General features: G+C 44.6%; 1 protein-coding gene across 1 annotated transcript in view; it reads right to left on the reverse strand.

Annotated features, from left to right (window-relative positions):
• Positions 1-20013, reverse strand: part of LOC101879663 (alpha-2-macroglobulin) — a 41698-nt gene that overhangs the window by 3683 nt on the left and 18002 nt on the right. The window contains exons 13-34 of the mRNA XM_034062789.1: positions 19720-19783; positions 18406-18548; positions 17902-18051; positions 17519-17689; positions 16733-16826; positions 15246-15372; positions 14734-14962; positions 12239-12365; positions 11513-11634; positions 8361-8412; positions 7643-7729; positions 7338-7514; positions 6378-6462; positions 5678-5834; positions 5287-5361; positions 3613-3778; positions 2945-3168; positions 2145-2363; positions 1743-1870; positions 1298-1388; positions 516-590; positions 17-119 (exon numbers count right to left, since the gene is read on the reverse strand). Coding sequence (XP_033918680.1) covers positions 17-119; positions 516-590; positions 1298-1388; positions 1743-1870; positions 2145-2363; positions 2945-3168; positions 3613-3778; positions 5287-5361; positions 5678-5834; positions 6378-6462; positions 7338-7514; positions 7643-7729; positions 8361-8412; positions 11513-11634; positions 12239-12365; positions 14734-14962; positions 15246-15372; positions 16733-16826; positions 17519-17689; positions 17902-18051; positions 18406-18548; positions 19720-19783 — 2866 coding nt within the window. The remainder of the gene's footprint in view (positions 1-16; positions 120-515; positions 591-1297; positions 1389-1742; positions 1871-2144; positions 2364-2944; positions 3169-3612; positions 3779-5286; positions 5362-5677; positions 5835-6377; positions 6463-7337; positions 7515-7642; positions 7730-8360; positions 8413-11512; positions 11635-12238; positions 12366-14733; positions 14963-15245; positions 15373-16732; positions 16827-17518; positions 17690-17901; positions 18052-18405; positions 18549-19719; positions 19784-20013) is intronic.

A 20013-nucleotide genomic window follows, 5' to 3' on the forward strand; every position in this document is an offset into this window, starting at 1 on the left:
CCCAGCCCGCACTCACCTGTCTCATAGTAGTCATAGACCTTCACTTGAGCCGGCTTCAGGCCTTGTACAGGGATGTCCCGCTCCACCGTGAAGGAGAAGCTGAGGGTCTCACTGCTCAGCTGGGGAAGGGAAGCAAAGGGAATTGGTGGAAGTTCAGGGTGTCTCTGGACTGCCTGATCCCTGCACACTGCCTGCAGGCTCTCTCACTGCCCCCTGGGCCCTGTGGGTGTGGGGGCTGTGGGCTGAGGGGCCAGGGGAAACCCTGGGGCCTTTCCCCACAATGTGGAGGCTCTGGCTGGTGGGGAGGTCAGGGACCAGACTGTGTGTAGGTGGAGGGAGAGCCTGCGGAGGCTGGGACAGATGTGTCTCCCGTGAGAAAGTGGCAAGGTCAGTGGCAGACAGGTTTATGTTTCATGTTTACAAGGCCAGTGATGCCTAGCACACTGTGCATGTTGCTCCCATTGTGCTGGTGAGCTCACTGTGTGTGCCCCATGCAGCCCATGGTCAGTACTCACCTGCTCTATGTACAGCAGAACATGGTTTGTGCTGACTTCTGTCCGTTGTATCTGGTGAAACCAGGTGTTTGACAGCTGGAAAGAGGAGATAGAGAAGAGTTTGCTAATCTGAAGGGAAGTTGGTCAACCCTTCAACTCACACAAGCTTCCCCTCACCACTGGAAACTTAGCAGGTGGATGCTGAGAAGTGAAGCTCAAAGACGGTACTTCCCAAAGGACTCAGCTTGAAGCCCTGTATAGTAAGTCTTCTCACAGTTTCCACTATCTCAGGCTCTTGCACCTCCTCAACACAAAACTGGAATGAGGCACCAGCACTTTCACAGTTGTTGCACATATCTGAAAGCTTCTGAGTCCCTGAAATCAGACCTGAAGATCCTCCAGCTCTTGGTCTCAGATCCAAACTAGGCATATATTTTGAGCTACTATAAGCTGCTATTGTAAATACTTCAGGGGTGGGAAGGAAGTGCTACTGCTGGCATCCCTCAATCATCCTTCTTCTACAGCAGAAGCTTGTAAGCATCAGAGTGCTCTCTAACAGGGGAGAAAACACCAGAAGAATAAGATGCTCCTTCAAATATAGAAATAGATGCCTGGTCACATATGTGTGAAGAAAGCTAACATGTGAACCCTACATTCTTCAGAGGTACAATGCAAGTGTGCAGAGGACAATGCTGAGATCAAGCTGATTCGAACCCTGAAGCCCTCTAGATTGCTACAGATACTTGGAAGGTGTCTTGAAGATAAGAAGATGAATGTTGTTTCTTTGACAAGCAGGCTCCTACCTTCCTCACAGAGGACTTCACAGGGATGAATCCTGACAGCATCTTCACATCCACAATCACCATGTTGGAGCCATTGCGCTCCCCAGTGTAACTAAGGAAGCAAGCAACAAAGGTGCAGTGCACCTCAAGTCAAAGTTGGAGGCATTTCCACCTTTTCCATTGCACGTGGCACCCCACCATGTCCTGGCAATCCAGCCCCTGCTTCTCCAGCTGTGCCAGGCTCTCCCAGCCAACAACACATGCTGCCAGTAGGCCAGCCCTGGGCTGCCCCTGCAGTTCCACCACTGCGGGACATGTCCTTCCTCTGCTGCCTCTCATCCCAGCCCAGCTGCTTCCCACCCTGCTTCCCCCAAATGCCTTGCCCCTCCAGGGCTCCCAGACCAGCTCACCAGACCTCCAGCTGCCACAGCCTCTCGGGAAGGCTCAGACCAAAACGCAGACCCACCTGACATTTATGCCGATGTCAAAGACCTTGTGAGCCTTGGAGTCTGCACATGTCTCTGGGAATGTGTACACATGGAGCATGAAGGGTGCATCCTCCTGCGAGGGCTGCACATTGTACCTCAGGCTTGTCTAGGAGAGAGCATGTGTGCATACTCAAGACATGACAGAGACCATCCCCTCCCCATGCAGCCTCCTCACTTCTCCCCTTCTCACAGCTCCCCCACACCGCAGATCCTTCCCTCCTACTCTCTCTCCCCTATATACCTCTGCTCTTCTCCTCTTGCCTCTCCCAGAGCCTTCCTTCCCATTTCTTCTCTCCCGCGGTCCCTTCTGCCCCTCCGCCTGTCTCCTGCGTGGCCAGGGGCTGCCCTCCCAGGCTGCCACAGGCCCCCATCACCCTCACCTGCACATAGACGCATCCTTCACCAGACACCTCCGTGCTGTACTCCCCAGGCACCTGGGGCAGGGGCACACGCTGCAGCAGCAGCCGGTTGCTGGGATCCACTTGGAAATCTTGCTGGAAGTCCCCTCCAGATCGCAGGGTCACTTTGGAAGCTGCTCCGCTCTTGGCATAGGTGACAGCTCCGTACAGGGACAAGGCTTGCAGAGCCACCACCGTGTCCTGAAAGAGAAGGGTCCCAGCACCCAGTCAGATGCCATTGGCTGATCCACAGCCTGTCCTCCCACAGCCTGCCCTTTGCTGCCGGGGGGAGCACCCTCCCCTCCATCCTTCACTTCCTCCAGTCTTCAGCAGAAAAGACAGGAAAAGAGCAGCTTTTACATGTCTCTCTTCTCTTCCTTTGCCCTCTGCACAGCAGCTGTGTATTGCCTGAGCAACCTGGCACAGAGCTCTGCAGAGCCTTCACTCACTTGCCACAGGGTGAAGCAGCGACTTCGTATGCACATACCAATTGCAGTGGGAGCTCTCTCCAAAGGGACAGGCACACGTCCTTTGTGTCCCTAACGTTCTGCCCCGATGTGTCAAGAAAACCAGGTCATTAATCAAGGCATCTGTCATTCCCAGAGGCACTACCTGCCTCTTAGCCTCTTGACGAATTAGCAACCATGATAGCTATGCAGGGAGATACAGAGGACTATGGCTGCTGCCTGCCCTGGCAAACGCTAGTGTTCTCCCACCGGGGTCTCTTTCACTTCCCACCTTCTGACACTGAGGTGTGAGGTGGCAGGAAGGAAGCAGCTCACCTGGGTGGAGGAGAAGCCCCCATTGGGGTTCTGCTGAGCGCTGATCCACTTTGCAATGAGGGCTGCGAACGACAGCTCCTCCTGGGAAGGTGCTGGTTGAGTGGTGAGGTGAGCAAGGAGCACGTAGGCCGTCATCTCCACTTCAGCAGAGGGAGCCCGGGAGCGATAGTATGGGAGAGCAACCTCTGGCTCTTTCCCAGGCCGCTGCCAATGAACAGACCCATCTTCACAGCAGGCAGGGAGCATGGAGATAAGACAACAAGCAATTAGTCGTAGTTACTGCAAGGGAGTTCTTCATCTGCTGCCAGTCCAGCTGGGAGGACAGAGACTTCAGGATGCATCTGCCATGTAGGATGAAGTGGAGAGGGTGAGACAGCTCTTCGCTTGCTGCAACTAGGCTGAGGCTGCTGAGGCTGAGTCCTCAGGCTGCCTACCTCTTTGTCCTAGACTCCAAGTTCACACAGACTTGGGCACCTGGAAGAACCAGGGACCTAAGAATGATGACATTCCTTCCCTTTTTGAAGTGGAGAAGCCAGGGTTTGGCAGTGACAAGCTCTGTGAGGCTGAACAACCCAAGGAACGTGACCAGGCCTTGACAGACACTTGCAGACACTTGAAGGGATGATGTAATGCCAGCGGAAGAGTTTTTCCCCCCAGGAAGTACTCACCCTTTTTCACGGCTTCCCTTTCGAGTGAAGCAAGCAGTGCCTTCCTCTTTTCCTCCTTCCCTGCGAGGGCGAAGGCGTATGCCATCAGTGCCTTGGTGTACACGTGGTTTTCCTTCTCACCTGCTGCCATTTCCAGGCAGAACAGGGCATTACGTACCACAGAGTGCTGGGAGGACAGAGATACTGAGCTGTAGCAGCCAGCGCTCATGCTGAGATCCATCTTAGAAGAATAGGAATTCCACGGTACCTATGGACCCTTGACATCCCCACTCTCCTGCTGACAAAGATCGTACTACTGTGTATCCCTTTTCCTTCAAGTCCAATACCCACTGGAACAAGTGGGCAGCCATTATCTTGTTATCTTCTATTCTTTAATATATCTTCTTGTAATGTTTTTTCCTCAGTTTGTTTTTAAATACTGTGAAACAGGGCTCTAATCTTTCTGCCTTCAGGAGAATTACTGACCTGATTGTGTCTCAGGCAAGGGGAGATCTCTGACATATCTCTGTAGGTATACTGGATACTTACTTTCCTCCTTTAGCTATCACCCTGAGGCTGTTGTGTGCTTTCACCCTCTGTTCTATCCTTTCCTTTTTATTGCTTAGTTACCCCTTTCCAGGTCCTTCTGAAGAAAAAATAATTTAGCTGGAGCCATGGCTTCTAGTTTGGAGGTAAATTCTCTCTCTGCACAAGAAAGAATATCTCTTTTTCTGTTTTCCAGAATGTTTTTTGACTTGTAAACATCAACAGTGCATGTCTTTTTGAAGACAGCAGCTCAAGTATGCTTTAAGAGCACAATTGCTATAGCAAAGTAAAAGTTGTGTACTTTACACAGTGTTCAGTAACAGACACTGTGACCCCATGACATTTCAGCAAGTTACATGACTATTCCTCTTTTGTGATGGCAAAACTGCTATAAAATTGAAGCAATAACACTGCAGGGGGAGCATGGCATGATCTGAAGCCTGAGAGCACATTCACAGCTTAATCAATGGTTTAGACAGAAAAGACTTATTTTTCAGTGGCTTTGTACTTTGCCTTCACAGAGTTCCTACAGAAAGTTGAAATCTTTTATGGTAACTGCTGGAGAAGCAATTCAGCTGCTTGTGAGAAAGAAAAGAATGAAAGCAAAATTGGTTGGGTCTGTGCCTCCCTTAAGTTGTCCTATGCTTACTAGTGTTTGTAAGGCAAGTGCTGAGGAGGATTTTGGTCTAATGACAGGACATGGCAGTAGATATACATGCTCAGGACAGTACTAATTTTTTACAAAGGGTCTAATATGGCTTATTTTACTTACAAAAATACTCTGTGTGCTTGTCAGTAGCATTAATTACCTAAAAGCTGTGCATGGAGCAAACTTACTTGGCTGATTTCAGAGATTCAAATATTATTTAACTCTGCTAATCCAAGCTGTAATCTTTTAAAGGAGCAAAAACATGGTTCTCCACAAAAGAACTCAGAAAAAGGTTAAGTGAATTGTGTATATGGGAGGCAGGATTGGGCAGGGGAGGAAAAGGGACAAAAAGTGTTATTCCAGTCTAGGCTTGAACGGAAAGAATATTCACATGGGATTTCTTCTTTCAAAGGTAAAGGGACCTGATAATCTGTGGGTGGGGGGTACTAGTAGGGCAGGTTAGTACCATCTGTGGCTTGGGTTGGGGAGCAGACACATACAGTTACAGCCAGAGGAATCTCCAGCAATGCAATGGTGATGTAGGCTGTCAGTGTGATCTCATCATTCACTCCACCCTGCAAGGAATCATAAAAGTACATGTTGATCCCAGGGAATCAGAAAAGTAGATGTTGATCCCACACAGCTCTACTGCCTTTTCCCCGTGGTACATATCTACATCCTGCAGTGACAAATTCTTCCCAGCCTTCTTCTCATGATAAGTCCTTCAGAAGATGCTGTTGTCTTCTTTCTGCTTCTGTGATAGCTCACACATATAGCTCCCCCTCCTCCCAGCCCCCAAGTGCTGAAATAGCTCTGTTGGTCTCAGAGTGATTTATAATCAAGTTCTAGCCTGACAAAGCCCATGTGGAGCCAACCAAGCAGACGTGTTACCTTCATGGCATTGTTTAGGAGTGTGCCAGAACTGCGGAAACAGCCGTTCTCCTTCTGCTTTTGACTGAGCCAGACCAAAGCATCCTGGATATGCTTCTCATCTATGAAGATATGAGGCCGGGCCTGGGCAAAGGACTTGAGGACAAAGGCTGTGAGCCTGAAAGTGATACAGGGAACTGAAACATCCTGAGCAAGCCCTGTATCCATCAGAGGTCATAGGGCCCATGTGGGCATCACTGTTTTGGAGGAATGGAGTAAAGACTAAAGGACTTGATTACAGTGGGCTGGCTGGAAATTGAGAGCAAGCTTAGAGAATCAGTGAGATAGAGACCAGTGCCAGCTGGAGTCTGTCATTCATAGCCCTGAGGGCTTCAGAGAGGTGGCCATTGGCACTCTGGAGATTCATCAGCATCTTCTGCTAGCAAGAACTAGTTAGGGCATCCTTCAGGTCACCCTCACTTGAGCTGAGTAAAGGTGTCGGGGGGTAAGTAGCTATCATGGCAGTACTGCAAACCTAAAAGCTCTCTCCCTTATCATCCTTCCCTCCTCCATTATCCTACATGATTACCCTGTGATGTCATGATTGTAATTTCATCTCCACCTCCATTTCAACCTCCATTATGATCAGGCACAAGAGAATACTTAGGAAAAGGAGGGCATGAAAAGCAGAACTTAAAAGCCAGTGGTACTGACGTCTTACCAGGTATTCCCCACTTGCCCATAATGGGGCCCAAAGGTGCTATAAGAACCATCCCAGTGTTTGTACTTCAGTTGCCTTTGATACCCTGAAAAGAGTGGAAGAAAACTTTGATCGCCAGAGTACTTTTCAGAGAGCCATGCAAAGGAAATGCAGGAGACATAGGACACAGTATCCCTCTTCTAATGGCACAAGTGTGAGGTACGCTGCTCAGTGTTATCATGCAAGTTGAGGCAAACACACGGCTCTGACTACTTCTATCCTCTTCCCTAAAACACCTGGGAACTGGGTATCTGAGGTCATTGCTGCTCTCTGCCTAGACTTGATGAGGAGAGGTAGGTGTATCCCAGACTTTAGAGAAATAGGAAAATGGTTTCCAGGGCAGAACTGAACAAAGGTGTGCCTGACACAGGATAGAGATACAGAAAACAGGATCATTTTCATTGGAGGAAGTGCGATTTTTCTGTAACATAACCAAGTAAAACCGGTCCCTTGTTAATCACTAGACACTTACTGTGTCTGTGTGCACTGGTAGTATGTTTGCCAACATGTCCTAGCTAGCGTGTCAAATTTATGGCCTAGTCAAAGGTGAGTGACACTTTTTAAATCTTAATCCTAAAATTCAGTCTGAGATCTACATAAGCAGCCACCACGATGAATGGCTACAGACTAATTTATGTATTTTATATATCCCCTTTTTTATGACAACAGCTGCTGAGTTGTTGTCAGTACTGGACATCTATGTTCCTGTTTGGATGCTCTCTGCCCTCACCCTGCACCTCCACCTGAGCACAGGATTCTCTCTTATATATTCTGTATTATATGCACCTAACCTACCACAGTACCATGTTTCCTTCCAGAGAACTCACAAGGACAGCCTCCCCCAGATCACACATGATAGAGGCCAGTAGTATCTTTATCCAGTTTCCAAGGGAAGGAATGAAGAGACAAGCAAAAGCTCACCGCTCACTAAGTATCCAATGGCCTTGGATTTGACCTCCTCACTCAGCTGCACTGTCTTGTTCAGATAGTCCAGGACGTAGATGTTGGGTGCAAACAGGACCATGTTCTGCTCCCCACAGCCGAATGGCATCTGGAGGAGCTGATGCAGGTTCTGCATGGCAGTGCCCATGATGTCGCCTGGAGAACAGGACCATTTCCAGTGAAAATCAGCATGGTTCAGGGCCTGCCAGTGGGCTGAGCAAAGCCTGAAGAAACATAGCAGTGTTTCAAAACAGCATGTGACACCCTGAAAATGTTTTACTTACCCAATACTGAGAAATATGCTTTGGCTGAGCCATCCACCACAGTCTCAGGGAGAACCAGGGAGACTGGCTCTGATACTGACTTTTCTGCTGTAAAAGAACAGATCAATCTGGTTAAAACTACAGATGTATCTGCGTGTCTGAGTAGCAGCTAAGAGGGTGAGACACCATCCCCTGCATGGGAATTTCCTGCCTTCAACAAATCCCTTTATCTGTAATTTTATTGTGAAAACTTCCCATCCTGAAAATTTTGTGTTGGGCCTGCAATGCCCTCACACAGATAGTCACAGGCTTCTACATGGCACTATCGCCAGCCCTTGACTGACAAATACCCTTTCTATACTGTTTTTCTGGCCTTTTCTGCTTTGATTGGGAGGCCTGGCTTACTGCAGGTCTGGTTTGTGATTTACACCTATTGAATGAAAGACATTAACCATAACCCTATTCAGTCGTAGATATTCTCTCCCTTTAGGGTCCTGGCCAGCCCCAGCTCCTGAGATATGCTTTTGCCTCTGTAATTGCAGGGACTGTTACAGACTCAGCTCTTCTTCTATAGGAAGAACTATTTTCATTACCAGTTGGACATACATCTGGTTTGTTCAATTTTATCAGGTCCCTACACCTTTCTTCTCAGAGTGGAGAATTCAAAAACCTTGTCATCTCCCTCCATCTTTAGTCTCTATCTTCTCAAAGAAAGTCTTAGAAAGCAAAAGGCTCTTACCAGAGGCACACAGCACAGAGTTGTAGGTAGTTTCCACCTCAGTCCCTTCCGGCTTGGGGAAAAAGGTAAGAAGAAAACCCAAAATATGTGAAATAACAACAGCAAAAAAAAAAAAAAAAAAACAAAAAAAAAAAAGAAAACCACCCTAAAAGGGACTCTAAGAAAATGAAAATGTTATAAATTCTCCTGTGGTAATAATTTATTATACCAAAAAGTCTTTCAAATGGCTTAAAGTTTTTTTTTCGTCAATATGCTAAACTGAAGATAATTGAAGACTATAACGTATTGGCTAATTACAAGCATGAAATTTAATACATGTTGTTTCCTTTCTTACTACTGGGAGAGGCCCTGTGATTTCACAGGGTATGATGCAGATAGCATGCAACATGCTGATACTGACAGTGCTAGCAGAGCCACAGGGTACTGTCTTCCAAGTTACTACCCACCCTGGCCCAGTCTAGAAGAACGCTTCACAGTGCGATGACAGCTGAGTGCCTGGGACACCAGCAGAACATATATGCAAGAACTTTGACAGATACCAACTAGAGCACTCCAATGCACTCACAAGCGACACATTACAACACCCAGAATTTGAATACATGTCACAGTCAACGAGTGATCATGTCCTTCTGTTTCAAAAACTTCTAGTCTAATTTTTGAAGTTGGGAAAGAAACACCATTTTCTGTCAAGCTGGTTGAAAACTTCCTGCATTAAACTCAGGAGTCAAATATTTACTAGAAAACATATTTTGTCAGAGTTTATTTCAGCTGGATCCCCACATAATTTTTTTTTTTTTTGCACTCCAGTTAGGAGAATTCCCATTGTTTTGAAAAATTCCAAACTTTTGCTAGCTGAATTCTTTTTCCAGCATGTAGACAATGTATTATTACCTTCACTTTCTCACACTGTGAAAATACAATGTAGTGACAGGGAAAGGATTAAAAAGATCCTTTCTACATCAAAAAAATAGGGCAAAAACAAAAAGGAAAGCTTCTAGGATAAACTATGACAGAGCTAAATGTTTTAGTTCAAAAAGGCATCTTCTTGTGTGTTTCAGTATGTCATCTTGAAGTGCAATTGAGAAATCCATTGTTTTGTTTGATTTTGAACATTTCAACAGGAGATTAAAACATGTAAACTGTAACTATTTGAAAGATTTTCCTTTCCAGCTGAGAAATTCCTGGGTGAGAAAACATCCTGTTTTCCAAATAGCTCTCAGTAAGACCTGATTTCCCAATGGGCAAGAGGACACTCCATGGGTTCTGGCATACTCCCTTCTCTCTCCCTTGGATGTATTGCTTGCTGCAGGGGATGTTGTTATCCATGTGTTTGGGACAATGCAACTCCAAGCAAGTTACACTGTATCCACTCCTGCTAATTAGTTGTTCAGCCTTGGATGCTAATCTCCCATTCTATCCAGTCAAGGCTTGCTGTAGATTAATTACCTCAGTACAATAGCAGGATAAAACCAGTAATCTCTCAGACACCCTAAGAGAAGTCATTTTAATGCTCAGTCAGTTACTTTTACTCCCACAACATCTGAGAGAAAAGACTGTACAGTTCTTATCTTCCAGTATCATAGAATCATAGAATAGTTAGGGCTGGAAAGGACCTTAAGATCATCTAGTTCCAACCCCCTGCCATGCGCAGGGACACCTCACACTAAACCATATCACCCAAGGCTTCATCCAACCTGGTCTTGAACACTGCCAGGGATGGAGCATTCACTACCTCCCTGGGCAACCCATTCCAGTGCCTCAACACCCTAACAGTAAAGAATTTCTTCTGTATATCCAATATAAACTTCCCTTTTTGAAGTTTTAACCCATTACCCCTTATCCTATCACTACAGTCCCTAATGAAGAGTCCCTCACCAGCATCCCTGCAGGCCCCCTTCAGATACTGGAAGGCTGCTATGAGGTCTCCACGCAGCCTTCTCTTCTCCAGGCTAAACAGCCCCAACTTTCTCAGCCTGTCTTCATATGGGAGGTGCTCAAGTCCCCTGATCATCCTTGTGGCCTCCTCTGGACTTGTTCCAACAGTTCCATGTCCTTTTTATGTTGAGGACACCAGAACTGCACACTTGAAAGAGCAAAATAAACACTCTTTTTCCTGAGGGCACATATGAAATTAGGAAGTTTTCCTGAAATGTTAATATTATTCAAGCCGTGATACATAAAATGCACTATACATTCAAATTAATTTGTAAATGAGGGAATAAATAAATAAATAAATAGAAGCCAAACAGATAGGGTTGTTCCATAATTACATTCAGATTAGCGAAACATATTATGAAGTTATGTATTACATGGATCCTAGCTCTGCCTTACTGAAAATTGGAATATTTGCAATGTAAGTAGAAGTTGCAATGTCATAAATTACTATATTACTCCTGACTTAATTTTTATTAAATATGATTATTCCTTCCTGTTATGCAAAGGATTGACAATATTATGGCATGTTTTATTATATAGGTTTCACTAAACTGTGAGCTAGTACTCTTGGTTTGCTATTAATATCACAGGGAGTCTCATACTGTGGATTAATATTATAACTGGCTATTTATCATGGGAAAAAACTGTGGTTTTATCATTGCAAAACACTGCTTAAGGAAAAAATATAAAAGAATGAAAAAAGAAAAAGTTCATACTGCTTGAAGAATTTTAAGAGTGTAATAAAACCAATTCAGAACAATGATGGTAGTTTTGTCTGGAAATATTAGTAGATTTTGGCGATTGTTCCATATTCCAGAGTAGTGGACATGTGCTGAAGGAGATGTATAATGTTTCTGGAAAGTCTTCCATTTACAACCTAGCCCTGTGATTTATTACAGGTAAAACCAAGGAGCTCTCATTTATCTCCCAGATGATGTGTCTGGAACAAATCTGTCATTATTGCCTGCCTTATTATTTCTGTCCCACTATGTAGTGTAATACCCTGCTTTTACTATGAGATGGGAACATTAGGAGTTACATCCTTTGTGAGATTTATCAATGCTTCTTTTATAAAAATCTGCAGAGCAACAGTCACACAAGCCATTATTGCTGCTATCATGCCTAAAACAGAAAGCCCCTCTCATACAACAACTGTTGCAGTGGAGCATGAAATTATTACTACTTTTCTATGACACGAAACTCAGCAGCCCACATACCTCCACCAGCAGCTGTCTGATGACTGTGTCCTTCCTCCCTTTCTCAGGAGTCTCCACGATGGCACTCCCACAGGGCTGCTTGTTCTGCAGGGCCTCAGTGCTCACTGAGAACTCCACCAGCCCTGGAGGAAACAGGGGTTAGCCAGCCCTGCCGGGCAGTTCCAGGGACATACAGGTCTGTGTCTGTGCTGGGCACTCCGGGGCTTTACAGAGAAGCTTTTCCAAGAGGAGAACTAAACTCAAGACAGTGTTTTATCTTGATCCAGCTGCAGCCTTGCAGGCCACCTCCTTTGTGATGGTCACCCCAGCAGGTGCTAATCCATCAGCAAGAAGAGTAGTGGAGGGGCAGGTCTTGTAAATCAGTCTTGTTTTGTGAGGCTTTAGAGAAAGCAAGCTTTGACTAAGATATTTCAGACCCAGGCACATTCAGCTGAGACATTCTGAGCTCCATAACAGGGACGTCTTAGTGCTTTGCATGCATTAAGGGAATTTGTAACTTCTATTCAAATGTTAAAAAAATGATGGCACATAACTCTTAGATAGTTTGTTTGGCACCTGGATGCCACATCCTAGTGTAGTGTTTCAACCTCAGGGCTGGAATTCTCACTTCTGGCATAGACAAGATCCTTCCAGATAGGTTTGGAGTTACCTAGCTCCTCACACCAAAGATCTGATGCCATCCACAAATATCTCATCCCAGCATTTTCTTGTTGTTCAGCTTCTTACCTAGTGATCTTGGTGTTACTGTCCAAACCACAGTTTTCCTTTCATTCATGCAGATGCAGTAGGATTCTTCCTGCTTCTCTACTAGTGTAGCCAGAAAATGGGTAGATTCAGCCAGAGATACACTGACCTGCCATTTGTACAGAGAGGTGTCATGAAGGCTTGAATTGCAGAGAAGCTAGGGTACAGGACACAGTGCTATACATAGATACGTGTAGTGGAGCTGGTTATACTGTGGGACTGAAAACCTTACTGATATTGCAGGGCAAGAACTGGGTGATAAAGTGGTAAAAGACTGAGGTGGGTACAATTGTAAGAGATTGGGCAGGTAAGTGAAATGAACAGGATGGGTATCTTGGAAATGGATTCTGGGAAAATGGAGAACATGGGCAAGTTGTGTGAGTAAAGGCAAAGCAGTGACTACAAACTTAGCCATGAATTGAAAATCCCCCTGATGATTAGTCAGGTGAAGAGGTAAAACTCTAGCAGTGCCAAACCTAGTAAGGAACAAGGGAGAATGGAATAAGGAAACTGAAAATTGCAAACAAAACAGGAAATACAGGGAAATAAATGAGAGTGCACTGGAATGGCTGGATCAGTGCCCCTCCTTGTTTCAGCTTCACTCCTTTCAGAATAAAATCATATTTATGAACAAATGAGCAAAGGCAATTGGTATTTTGTTTGTCTAACCTCTCAAACTCAAAGACTAATCACTTTTTTGTTGGTAAAAAAATGCAGATAAGAATAGTGAAGCTATCTAATTCTCTCTGCTCAGTGTCTTAGGGGCAGATGCAATAAAACACAGTCTACATATTCAAGCAAATATGATGTGATACTTTGTGAGATGTTTATATGAGATCATATGGAAGACTAAACACAGGTATTCACCCTTGTGAACCTAGAGTTTCTATGTGGGTATGCAATGACTCTTTGGTCTGTGGATAACTGAAGTTTCATATTTCTACGGGACAATCACATTAACCTGTGATGACAAAGCTGGGGGCCTCAGCAACAAAGCTTTAGGTTCTGAATCAAATGCTGATTTCAAAACATTGTCAGAAAAACATAGAATTATAGATTCATAGAACAGTTAGGGTTGGAAAGGACCTTGAGATCATCTAGTTCCAACCCCCTGCCATGCACAGGGACACCTCACACTAAACCATATCACCCAAGGCTTCATCCAACCTGGTCTTGAACACTGCCAGGGATGGAGCATTCACAACTTCCCTGGGCAACCCATTCCAGTGCCTCAACACCCTAACAGTAAAGAATTTCTTCCGTATATCCAATATAAACTTCCCTTTTTGAAGTTTTAACCCATTACCCCTTATCCTGTCACTACAGTCCCTAATGAAGAGTCCCTCACCAGCATCCCTGCAGGCCCCCTTCAGATACTGGAAGGCTGCTATGAGGTCTCCACGCAGCCTTCTCTTCTCCAGGCTAAACAGCCCCAACTTTCTCAGCCTGTCTTCATACAGGAGCTGCTCCAGTCCCTGATCATCCTCGTGGCCTCCTCTGGACTTGTTCCAACAGTTCCATGTCCTTTTTATGTTGAGGACACCAGAACTGCACACCGTACTCCAAGTGAGGTCTCACGAGAGCAGAGTAGAGGGGCAGGATCACCTCCTTCAACCTGCTGGTCACACTTCTTTTGATGCAGCCCAGGATACGGTTGGCTTTCTGGGCTGTGAGTGCACACTGAAGCTGGCTCACATTCATTTTCTCATTGATCAACACCCCCAAGTCCTTCTCCGCAGGACTACCACGAATTTCCTTTTTGCCCAACCTGTAGCTGTGCCTGGGATTGCTCTGACCCAGGTGTAGGACCTTACACTTGGCATGGTTAAACTTCATGAGGCTGGCATCAGCCCACCACACAAGTGTGTCAAGGTCCCTCTGGATGGCATTCCTTCCCTCTAGTGTATCAACAGAACCACACAGCTTTGTGTCATCGGCAAACTTGCTGAGGGCACACTCAATCCCACTGTCCATGTCACTGACAGAGATGTTGAACAAGACTGGTCCCAACACCGATCCCTGAGGGACACCACTCATTACTGATCTCCAGCTGGACATTGAACCATTGACCACATCTCTTTGAGTGTGACCATCCAGCCAGTTCTTTATCCACCGAGTGGTCCACCTATCAAACTGATGTCTCTCCAATTTAGAGACAAGGATGTCGTGTGGGACAGTGTCGAATGCTTTGAACAAGACCAGGTAGATGACATCAACTGCCTGTCCATCATTTTTGTAGTCCCGTCATAGAAGGCCACCCAATTGGTCAGGCAGGATTTCCCCCTAGTTAAGCCATGCTGGCTGTCACCAAGCACCTTGTTATTCCCCTTCATTTAATACACCAAGAACACATACAGAAGTACACCTATATGAAATTATTGTCAGAGACAAGTCATCTGTCTTGGGGAAACTATGTTATAAAGGCCCACTGTATTCCTTAAGCTGTTGGGCTGAGTGAAATTGTGTGTGTGTCTTACCCTGATGCAGGTGGCCAGGTAGTTGAAAACTGTGGCTTTCAGCATGAAGGACTCGCCACGCACTACAGAGTAGGGCATGGTGAGCTCTACAAAGAAGGGCTGGAAGGCTCTGAGGGTCACTGTCGGGGACAGGCCAAAGCCTGTGTGTGCTGAAATGCAGAATGCATTGGCTTTCCATTCGGTGATGGTGTCAGGAATGGTCACATCTAGACCAGCATTTCCCTCAGAGCTGGTGACGACAGAGAACAAGATTTCAGTTATATTCTGGGGATCTTCTATGTTTTTCTCAGCCTACTGAACAACACCTGCTGACAGCAAACTCCTGACCAGCTCCATATGGGCACTGGCTTTTGCGTGTTCCCCGAAAGCATCCTATTCTTAGTGACCTTGAAAAATCCCTCTGTCTACTAGAAATACCCCTCCTACTGGAATACTGATACTTCCACTGAGGCTTAAGTATCACTAGAGGTTTTGCCCCAGTGACCACACTCTGCATTGACATAAACACTTACTTCACTGTAACTACGTCCCATATCCATGTCTCAGGGAAGTACTTCCGGACAGTCTCCACAGGATTGCCAGTAACCATATGTTCTGTTACTTCATAGTCCGAATCTTCAAGCAGATTCAATGCAGTCACTAGAGTAAATTTGTTCAGGGACAGGAAGAAAGAAAAAGACACGTCAGACTCCTTTCTGAATCACAAGGATACTTTCCTTCCAGGCAGTGATTATTCTTAGCTAAAATTTTTCAATTGAAAGAACAGCTTTGAAACCTTGGCCAATGGAAACAGATATATTTCTCTGTTGTCATCTCAATATCTCATTTTTCCTAATGTTACAGCTGTTCTGACAGAGATTGGATGGGGTTGAACATTCCCCCCACTGCCAGCAAACCCAGCAGTGCCAAAAGAGCCATGTATAATGATGTTATTGAGGGTACATTTCTATTGCAATATAGAGTCAAACATGGAACTTACTGACTCCAGATATTGTAGTTGCATATGGTTTATTAAATTTGGTTGAAGAATAGACATGACCAGACACAGAAGTCACACTTAGATTTCCCTTCCTCTATCTAAGCTTCTTTTCAGATTAATATGGGTCTTTGAACCTCTGGCCGTTAGCAAAGGAACCCTGATACTTTGCCAGCGTTGCATAGTGTTGTGCCTTATGAAAGGCTTTCCTTCAGCCTTAGAAGACTTTTACGTCTTCTCAAAGCAGCCAGCTGTCTCAGGCCATGCTTTGAAGACAAATCCTGCATTTCAAACCCAAAGATCTGATATGTTATAAATAGAAGGCTAGAAGCTATCACCAGACAAAAAGCTACAATTTTTTTAATAGGAGCGGGGAAACTGCACCAGGTAAGCAAGTGACCAGAAGTGGAATAGGCAAGTTTTTTATGTGGCCTTTCTAATCTCAGAACTAACCAGATAAAAAAGGTGATACTATTCTATCTTCACAATCACTGAAGTTGCAGAGAAGTGACATGACCTACCCAGACTCTTAATCACATGAATGGATTGCGGGGAACAGAGCCAAATTTCTCAGCCTCTGCCCACAGAACTGTACTACCTTCTTATTTGTCTTGGCCCACTTTTGCCCTAGTAGTTCCTTAAGTTATTGCTGGAATGTGACTACCTAGAAATAGAGACTCCTTTTTTAAGGTTTCCATAGCTGGACTCACATCTGAGGGAAAAAAAGGCCACTACTTTTTGCTGGCAGACTGCTTTAGTGCCTACAGGATTTCTGCTGCTGCTGGCATTGCAGGCACCAAGCACACATAGCTCCAGCCAGGTACTAGCTGTCTAGCTGGGGATAAGGAAGCAGAGGTTGATCAGCTTCATATTTCAGGACTGAGTCCGGGAAAGAGTGATCCTGAATTAGGTCTTCATATCAGAACATAATCTGATCTGCCTGGCATAATTAATATTCAAAGAAATAGGAGTCATAAATTTTAGGTAGCTGTGTGGGGGGTAAAATGAAGAAGGTACTAGTACCACTGTAACTCCTTTCCATCATGTGTCCTGGGTAATGCTGGCAGATTTCAGGCTTATGGATCTTGCTGCTAGTGAAGACTTTTAAGCCCAATTCCTGGTAAACAAAGAGAAAGAACAAAAAATATGCAAACACACTTGAAAATAAACTATTTCTAGTATGTAAAGAATAGACATATCTAAGTCTGGTATCAATCAGAATAACAAAGGCTTGTATATAAATGCCAGATAGACTGGTTCAATGCAGATGTTGAACCCACTCATCCTAAGGCTAAATCCTGGCATGATCAGATTTTGGAAAGCTAAGGCCACAAGTCTACTGTGGGGACATCTGCGAGGGTGAAAATGACAGGTGAGAAGCACCGGATTGAGGGTACCCAAAAATTCTTGTACAGGACTCTTTAGATGGGTACAGGTCGGTTTGGGGGTTATCAAAGTAGCTGTCACTTTATTAAAGACTTATCTACACCAGATAGAGAATATGCATGACTGAGAAAGAGTTTCTAATATTATGGTACCAGATGTCACTTTCAGGACTGTTTCCTTACTTGAGTCAATTTGTGAGTATCTCTAATAGCAATGAGGAGACCTTTAAAAGTTTTAATGGTTCAGAGAAGCACTCAGGTACCAGCAGTGGGCTATGTAGGTGCAAGGCCTGGGCCTGGCTATTGTCTTGCATATAGAAGTTAACAAGCTCACTGCAAAGTTCATTGAAAAGCCTTTCAGGACAGGTGAGGAGACTGAATTCCAAAAAGGAAAATCAAAGAAATATGAAAGGCTGACACTTACTTTGAGAATGTCATAGGCATCACCTTCACCGTCAGGAGAAATGGGTATGTAGACAAATCCATTTAATAATATGTTGTCAAGTGACACACAAGGATTTATGTTGTCTTCTTCCAGGTAGTAGTCCTTGAAGCTATAACCATGGATTTCCTTCACTGGGAGAAGATCATACACCTGGAGAAACACAAAGAATCAGGGAAAATGTTGCAGGTCAGAACTTATAGGGACACAGACAATACCTAACACTCCACTGATAAAAGCCAGCTTCTAAACAGAAGTGTAGTAAATGCAGCTATAAAAATACATGGCCCCATGTCTATAGTGGTGTCAATAGGTACTTTGCTGGTTCTCATACTTGCTCATTACCAGAAATATCTAAGACTTACAGAGCTGGGAGAGAGCTCATCTTCAGGCTTCATAAGGAGAACACTCTTGTCCACAGCACGGAGTGCACACAGGGACCTCGGTGAGGTGCGGAGTTGCAGGCGTGTGTTTGAGGCGGGAAGACCTTCCTTGGGTGCAAAACTCAATCTGACCTGCAATTCCAAAAGAAAGTTAAAGCAGACACATTTCCAGATGCTGTTAGATGCTATCATACTGAAGCATCCAGCCTTGTAAACTGAGCTCTCCTAGTGCCTTGACATTCCAATATATATTCAGCTTTGATTAGTATAACTAATAATGGCCAGTGATTCCTTCTTATTCTCTCTTGCTCTACTTTTTATAATTATGGCTTAGTAACCTATTCTGGAGTTTCTATCCCTAATCCTCAGTCAACATCTGGTCAGACAATTTCATGAACCAACTGTGAATTCTGCCTCCATGGAACTCAGAACTCAACTACTGGCCACAAGACAAACATGGCTGCATAAACCCTGGCTTATACTTACTTTATTGGGGAGGCAACTTTCAACCTGGAAATCTGCTGAACTGGCAATGACTTCCCCACTGGGTGAAGTGGTGTACACAAGCATCCGTGCCAGGGGAGCAATTGCTGCCTCAACAGGGAAGGTCAACTGAAATGTCCCATAAACTAACAAAGAGAAAAACAGCTAAGCAATGTACAAGAAGTTTCAGTATGCACATTTGCCCTCCTCAGATAAGTCAAGTTCACTTGTGCTGAACATTTTTAGATAGCAGGGGCAGGAATACTGACTGATATATGACTAAAGTCTATGGCTGTTGCTGAAGACGTGCATTCAGACAGTGATCATATAACAGCCAAACGAAATGAGTTTGGTGGGCCTCAACATGCCTTCTAGATTCTCCCAATTTAGCATCTGGCATAATTTCTTGATGTTCCCAACCCCTTTCTTTTTCTCAAACTCCAAGATCTTCTGCCATCTACAAAACCCATAGAAATAAGGGACTGCTGTAATAGGTGGCATCAGGCAGGGTTGCAGACTGGCTAAAACTTTTTGAAATTACTGATAAGCAAGCATTTAGCTGGAACACCAAACTATCACTTGAATCACATGGAAAATGCCCCTCTGTTCTAGCTGTGCCTGAGCAATCTGGACAAGGTAATAGAACATCTCTTGATGTTAGCCAGTGTTAGCTCAGTCACTGCTACTAGTGAGGATGCAGAACTACCTATGAACATGTAACACCCAAGATCTTTTACTTCCATATACTGTTTACACCCACTGTTTATGCACCTTCTCATACACTTCCAAAATATCCATCAGGTATCATTCATCAAGACTTTCAAAGATGCATCATAGCCAGTCCCAGTTACTGAAATGTGTAACTCTTGGACATTTATTTGAATAAAATTAAATGTATTGGTTAGAATATAGGTATGTGTGTATTTGCATGCTTACAAGGGTGACACAAGACCAAAAAATAAAAAGAAGGGATGGAGAGAAAGAAAAGGAGACATGCTCTCTTCTCACTGTACATATGAGTCTCACAACACTGGTGAGCATCCACAGTCTGAACAGGGCAAAATTAGTTTGAGAATCAAATGTTATGAAAATCTTTTTGTTGAATTTTCTAAAATTTTCTTGTCAAAAGCATAGGACCTGACAGAACTCAGAGAAAACAAACCTAGGACCTGACAGAACTCAGAGAAAACAAACCTAACCCAAATCACTTCATTTAAAAGATTTAATTCTGAGAATGAATTTCAATTCAGACATTAAATGCTTTTATACAACCCCCAAATTCTCATCAAAGATGCTAAAATGCAAAGTTCTGCTCACCATTTCCAGGATTCACAGTCAGATCATAGGTATCTGCTAACATAATGCCTCCCCTGGCCATCACCTGTGTGACAGAGAAGCCTTTCTGTAATTTTGCTACTGGTGTTGAAGGGAAGAAAAAGGAATACTCACTAGGTTAACTGTAGAGTGTGAACATGAATAGCACTGCTAACTCTGAACAAAACCAAGAAAATACTAAGCAAGTGCCAGACTGGAATTTACTGTGTCTTTGGAGGCAGAAATATTCACTCCTAGGAGGACCAGTGTTTCCTCATGGTCAGACCTGGCTTTACA

Source organism: Melopsittacus undulatus, chromosome 5 (genome assembly GCF_012275295.1).
Source record: "Melopsittacus undulatus isolate bMelUnd1 chromosome 5, bMelUnd1.mat.Z, whole genome shotgun sequence".
NCBI classification, from domain to species: Eukaryota; Metazoa; Chordata; class Aves; order Psittaciformes; family Psittaculidae; genus Melopsittacus; species Melopsittacus undulatus.